The sequence below is a fragment of the Cucurbita moschata genome, unplaced genomic scaffold (assembly GCF_002738365.1).
Source record: "Cucurbita moschata cultivar Rifu unplaced genomic scaffold, Cmos_1.0 Cmo_Scf00020, whole genome shotgun sequence".
Lineage (NCBI taxonomy): Eukaryota > Viridiplantae > Streptophyta > Magnoliopsida > Cucurbitales > Cucurbitaceae > Cucurbita > Cucurbita moschata.
The window spans coordinates 1,619,906-1,625,820 of NW_019268536.1; the positions used below are offsets into that span (position 1 = coordinate 1,619,906).

General features: G+C 39.3%; 2 protein-coding genes across 2 annotated transcripts in view; one reads left to right on the plus strand and one right to left on the minus strand.

The window, feature by feature from the left end:
* The first annotated feature begins 268 nt into the window (after positions 1-268).
* On the plus strand, positions 269-4,071 carry LOC111457583 (probably inactive leucine-rich repeat receptor-like protein kinase At3g28040). Its single transcript, XM_023099872.1, has 2 exons — positions 269-2,017; positions 2,383-4,071. The coding sequence occupies exons 1-2, from the start codon at positions 480-482 to the stop codon at positions 3,875-3,877; spliced, it is 3,033 nt and encodes a 1,010-aa protein (XP_022955640.1). The 5' UTR covers positions 269-479; the 3' UTR covers positions 3,878-4,071.
* A 232-nt stretch (positions 4,072-4,303) lies between these two features.
* Positions 4,304-5,915, minus strand: part of LOC111457591 (eukaryotic translation initiation factor 3 subunit H-like) — a 4,920-nt gene continuing 3,308 nt past the window's right edge. Inside the window, exons 6-12 of the mRNA XM_023099885.1 lie at positions 5,657-5,790; positions 5,535-5,583; positions 5,333-5,404; positions 5,135-5,236; positions 4,963-5,030; positions 4,612-4,764; positions 4,304-4,505 (exon numbers count right to left, since the gene is read on the minus strand). Of these exons, the coding sequence (XP_022955653.1) occupies positions 4,448-4,505; positions 4,612-4,764; positions 4,963-5,030; positions 5,135-5,236; positions 5,333-5,404; positions 5,535-5,583; positions 5,657-5,790 (636 nt within the window). The 3' untranslated portion in view covers positions 4,304-4,447. The remainder of the gene's footprint in view (positions 4,506-4,611; positions 4,765-4,962; positions 5,031-5,134; positions 5,237-5,332; positions 5,405-5,534; positions 5,584-5,656; positions 5,791-5,915) is intronic.

Here is a 5,915-nt window from a genome sequence, read left to right on the forward strand (position 1 = left end):
TAAGAATATATATATATATATATATTAAATTTACATATTAAAATAAATATTTTGAAAGAAAATAGGTTATATTTGAAAGTTGAGAGACTAAAAATGAGTATTTTAAAAGATTAAGGACCAAAATAGAATATTGTTGAAATATTTGGGATCAAAATTAGATTTAAACTATTATTATTTTATCAAATTTCATAAATGAAAATAAGAATAAATTTTAAATTCAACAAAAAAAAAAAATAAATAAAAAAGAGATAATTTAGAGAAGAAGGTGAGCTCAAAAAATAGAAAGGCGCAGAAAGCGAAGCAACACGAGAGGATGAAGTACGCGACAATGAGCCAACATGGTCTTGGCCTTCATATCAATCCATGTCTTTCTTCTTCATTTCTTCCTGTTCTTCACTTCCGTTTCCATTTCTTCTCTGTTTTCTCTCTTTTTCTATGCTTCTTTCCCTTCTTCACTCTGTTGATTGACTGATTTCTCCATGGATTTCCTCCGTTTTTTGGCCCTTTCCCTGTTGGGATCCATCGCCATTCTTCTTCACAGCTGCATTGCTCTTGATGCCGTTTCCCCTCAACTCAACGACGATATTCTCGGCTTGATTGTCTTCAAATCTGCCCTCCACGACCCCTCTTCCCTTCTCGCTTCCTGGAATGAAGACGATGATTCTCCTTGTTCTTGGGAGTTCGTTAAATGCAACCCCATCAATGGCAGAGTTTCCGAGCTTTCCATTGATGGATTCGGGCTATCAGGGAGAATTGGACGAGGGTTTGAGAAATTGCAGTATCTCAAGGTACTCTCGCTTTCTGGCAATAATTTCACTGGCAATCTTAGTCCTGAGCTTGTTCTTCCTCCCAGTCTTCAGAGAGTTAATTTCAGTCGTAATCGTTTATCTGGACGGATACCTACTTCTTTAATCGCTATGTCCTCCATTAGATTTCTTGATTTTTCTGATAATCTGTTCTCTGGGCCGATTCCTGATGAAATGTTTGCTAACTGTTCTTCGCTTCATTATCTTTCTCTTGCGTCTAATATGCTTCAAGGCCCTGTCCCCAACACATTGCACACAAGGTGTTTGTATTTAAACACTCTGAATCTTTCGGCCAATCAGTTCTCTGGTAGCTTGGATTTATGGTCTTTGACAAGGCTCAGGACATTGGATCTTTCCAAAAATGCTTTCTCTGGGTATTTACCGCAAGGGATTTCAGCCCTCCATAACTTGAAAGAGCTCAGGTTACAGAGCAATCAGTTCTCAGGGCCATTGCCTGCAGACTTGGGATTATGTCTCCACTTGTCTACATTGGATGTCAGCAGGAACCGCCTCACCGGGCCGTTACCAGAGTCGATGAGGCTCTTAACCTCCTTGACCTTCTTGAACATCGGGTTCAACACGTTTTCAGGGGAGCTCCCGCAGTGGATTGGGAACATGACAAGCTTGAACTACGTGGAATTTTCAAGCAATGGCTTCACTGGCAGCCTTCCCTTGGCAATGGGAGGATTGAGATCTGTCAAATACATGAGTTTTTCGAACAACAAGCTATCTGGGAACATCCCGGAGACCTTAATGAAGTGTTCTGAGCTATCTGTGATCAAGCTAGAAGGAAACAGCTTGAATGGAAGGGTGCCAGAGGGGCTGTTTGAACTGGGTTTGGAGGAGATCGATTTGTCTCAGAACGAGCTGATTGGTTCAGTACCAGTAGGATCAAGCATGCTGTATGAGAAGCTCACCAGGATGGACTTGTCAAGGAACAGATTAGAAGGCAACTTCCCAGCAGAAATGGGATTGTACAAAAATTTGAAGTACTTGAATCTCTCGTGGAACAACTTTAAAGCAAAGATTCCACCGGAAATGGGTTTGTTTCAGAACTTGAATGTGTTGGACCTCAGAAGCAGTGATCTGCATGGCTCAATCCCCGGAGAACTGTGTGATTCTGGCAGTTTGGGGATTCTTCAGCTCGATGGCAACTCTTTGATTGGTCCAATTCCCGACGAGATTGGAAATTGTGTCTCACTATACTTGCTGTAAGTATTCTACCACTGCGGTCCCTTCTTTTTCAAGATGTACTTTTGCTTTTTAACTCAAATTTGCAATTTCATCCTTATAGTTTGATAAAATTTTATAAGATGTTCTTATGATCGGGAATTATTTACCAGAGTGTTATCTAACTATAGAGAGAGTTCAAACTTTTAAATCATAGGAACTTAATACTAACTTTCTCCTAATCACAAGGACTAAATTTGTTTTAATTTCATTTTAAAGTTAAATATTAATTTCACTTCTTCCTATTAAAAGGTTAATCTTAAGATTGAGTTAATTATATAATTTATTTTGGGTAAATTATAAGTTTAGTCTCTAAACTTTTAAATTTGTGTTTGGGTATATGCAGGAGTTTATCCCACAACAATCTGAGAGGAGAAATCCCGAAGTCAATCTCGAAGCTAAGCAAGCTAGAGATTCTAAGGCTTGAATCAAATGAATTGAGTGGAGAAATACCCCAAGAGCTTGGAATTCTTCAAAACCTGCTTGCCGTTAACATTTCATACAATATGCTGACAGGCAGGCTTCCTGTTGGTGGCATCTTTCCAAGCTTGGATCAAAGTGCACTGCAAGGGAACTTGGGCCTTTGCTCCCCTTTGCTTAAAGGACCTTGCAAAATGAATGTCCCTAAGCCCCTTGTTCTTGACCCCAATGCCTATCCCAGCCAAATGGGTGGCCAAACCAGCAGGGACAAGCCCTCACAATACTCTAATTCTTCTCCCCATCATGTGTTCTTCAGTGTCTCTGCCATTGTTGCCATTTCTGCTGCCACTTTCATTGCCCTTGGGGTGCTTGTGGTTACCTTGCTCAATGTCTCTTCTCGGAGGAGATCGCTTGCGTTTGTCGACAATGCATTGGAAAGCATGTGCTCGAGCTCTTCGAAGTCAGGGACTGCGACTGCTGGTAAGCTTGTTTTGTTTGATTCGAACTCAAGGGGTTCACCGAACTGGGTTACTAACCATGAAGCCTTGCTGAACAAGGCCTCTGAGATTGGTGCTGGAGTTTTTGGAACGGTTTATAAGGTTTCGTTGGGAGATCAAGGTGGAAGAGACGTAGCTATCAAGAAGCTTGTGAAGTCGAACATGATTCAGAATGTGGAAGATTTCGACCGGGAAATCCAAATCTTGGGCAAGGTCAAGCACCCCAATTTGATCAGCTTAAAGGGTTACTACTGGACTGCACAAACTCAGCTCTTGGTAATGGAGTATGCTACCAATGGAAGTCTTCAAACTCAACTCCATGGAAGGCTTCCTTCATCTCCACCTCTCACTTGGGATAACCGGTTCAAGATTGTGCTTGGGACAGCCAAAGGACTAGCACATTTACACCACTCATTCCGCCCGCCAATCGTTCACTACGACCTCAAGCCAACCAACATCCTTCTCGACGGAAACTTCAACCCGAAGATCTCCGATTACGGGCTTGCAAGACTGCTAACAAAGCTTGACAAGCACGTTGTAAACAACAGATTCCAAAGTGCATTGGGGTACATCGCACCAGAACTAGCATGCCAGAGCATAAGGGTGAACGAGAAATGTGACGTACACGGGTTCGGGGTGATGGTACTCGAGATCGTAACAGGACGAAGGCCGGTCGAGTACGGAGAAGACAATGTGGTAATATTGACAGACCATGTGAGGTATTTGCTAGAGAGAGGGAATGTGTTGGATTGTGTTGATCCAAGCATGAGTGAGTATTCAGAAGATGAAGTGGTGCCCATACTCAAGCTGGCTTTGGTCTGCATTTCTCAAATTCCTTCAAGCAGGCCATCCATGGCTGAAGTGGTGCAGATTCTGCAAGTCATCAAGACTCCAATCCCACAAACAATACCACAAGGATTTTGAGTACCTCAATTTCAAATGTGATATTGTTTACCTTTGGTTGGACCTGTTCTATGTTTTTAATGGATTGCTTGAACTTTTTTCCTTTAATTCTTTGTTTTCACAATTTAGAGGATAATGTGAATTAACCTTGTGATTTTGTAATTTTGCCTTATTGGAGATGAAAAGCTTGAAGCATAAAGTGAAATATCATGTGATATTCCAACAGTAAAAAGTAACTCTCTCAATAAATATTCAAATAGAAATAAGAAAATCGAGTAGGGGCAGGGTCAATGATCACTCACGTCACAGGCAACAAGACATGGTAGAATAAAGGTATTTTTTTAATTTCCTTTTTTTAAAAAGTTCAAAGGTGTTTTTGAAGTTTTTTTTCATGAAGTTTTTTTTCAGTATTAATGAAACTTTTGAAAACTCGAAACAATAATATTGATTAAATTGAGAATAGATTACAGCCAAGGCAATGAGTGAATCATCATATAAAATAAGATCTCTAGTTTATTTCTACCCAATTTCACAAGGCTTAATCATATGGCATTACAAAAAGAAGAGAATGGACCTTCAAAATCCTCAAGATCAACTGTCGTGCAAAGCCTTCATCAAATGAAGCTTGTTGAAACTCTGTCCAGCAACCCTGAAATATTTCATCACACAAAATTATTTATTAGACTCTCCAAGACATTGAACAAAATGTTAGCATCTCTAAGATTGGTATGGTAGGTAGGCAGGCAGCATCATACCCATTAATTTGATTGCAGTAGTTTGCTATTTGATTCGTTATGAGATAGCTATCCAAACGTGATGGCTCAGGGAGTGGTTTAAAGATGGGGTTTGTAGGATCCTCCTCAGGGAGAGGTTCTTCTCCTGCTGCTTTCCTCATCGCATTCTCCGTCCTACGAAACAGATTCCAGAAACGTATGAACACGCCTATTTTACATTCATATGCAAATGTTTCTACTTGCAAACAGTTTTATCCTTGCAATCGTGACGAATTACAATGCCAGCGAAGTGTAAAGAAAACGTTTGTGTTAAAACCCAAGAAAGCTTTCCTAACCAGGTTCATTGATGTAACAGAAATGCACATGAATTACCTCCTCTTCTGAAGCCATGCTTGCTGCTGAGCTTGCTGACGTGTCAGGCTTCGATAATAGAATTGGAACTGAAACAAGAATATTGATTTATATTGTGCTACAACCAATCATAAAACAGAGACTAGAGAAACGTTGAACTTTACTGTGCCCATGGCAAACTAGAGACACAAACCTTCTGCTGCTCGACCGACAAATCATCCATACATTCAATCAGAAATTCCACATTCCTCTCCATAAATGGATTCGCTGGAAGTTGCAGGCGGTCATAATCACACTAAAACAGCAATGAATCTAATCAATAAAAAAAAGAAAGCAATGATAAAATTTAGATCACCAACAACGAGGGCAGTACCCACAAGTTATGTTTTACCTGGGTGACTGGCGAGTCAGCTTCAAGCTCCGTCATAAAAGCACTAATGAGGGCTGAATTTGAAACTTTGATCTGAAAGATACAAGAAATATCACAATGATTATGTTATATTGTCGACATAAAATGTTTGTGGACCCAAAATGACTTTTGACCAATTATCAGAGTAAGATCCGGACAAGGAAATAGGGTTCAAGTGACATACAGGTATTTCCTCAAAAATATCCACCCATGATAAGTTCTTCTCTCTCAACCTATTTCACCAAGACAGATAAATTTCCAATAAATAACTTGACTTAAAAGAATAAAAGAAATTAAATTACATACTTTTCTCCTGTAAAGTTGTTACTGCGGTAAAGCTCCATAAAGGAATCTGAAAGCTTCAATGCTTTGAGAGCTAAGACACCTTGATTAGACCTTGATGGGTCATAAATTATACAGACACATCGCCTAATATTTTCCTGCAAGTTTATATTTTAATAAGATGACAAATGTAAATCAAGAATTAAAAATATAGGCCAAGGTAAAAAAAAAAAAAAAAAAAAAAAAAAAAAAAAAAAAAAAAAAAAAAAAAAAAAAAAAAAAA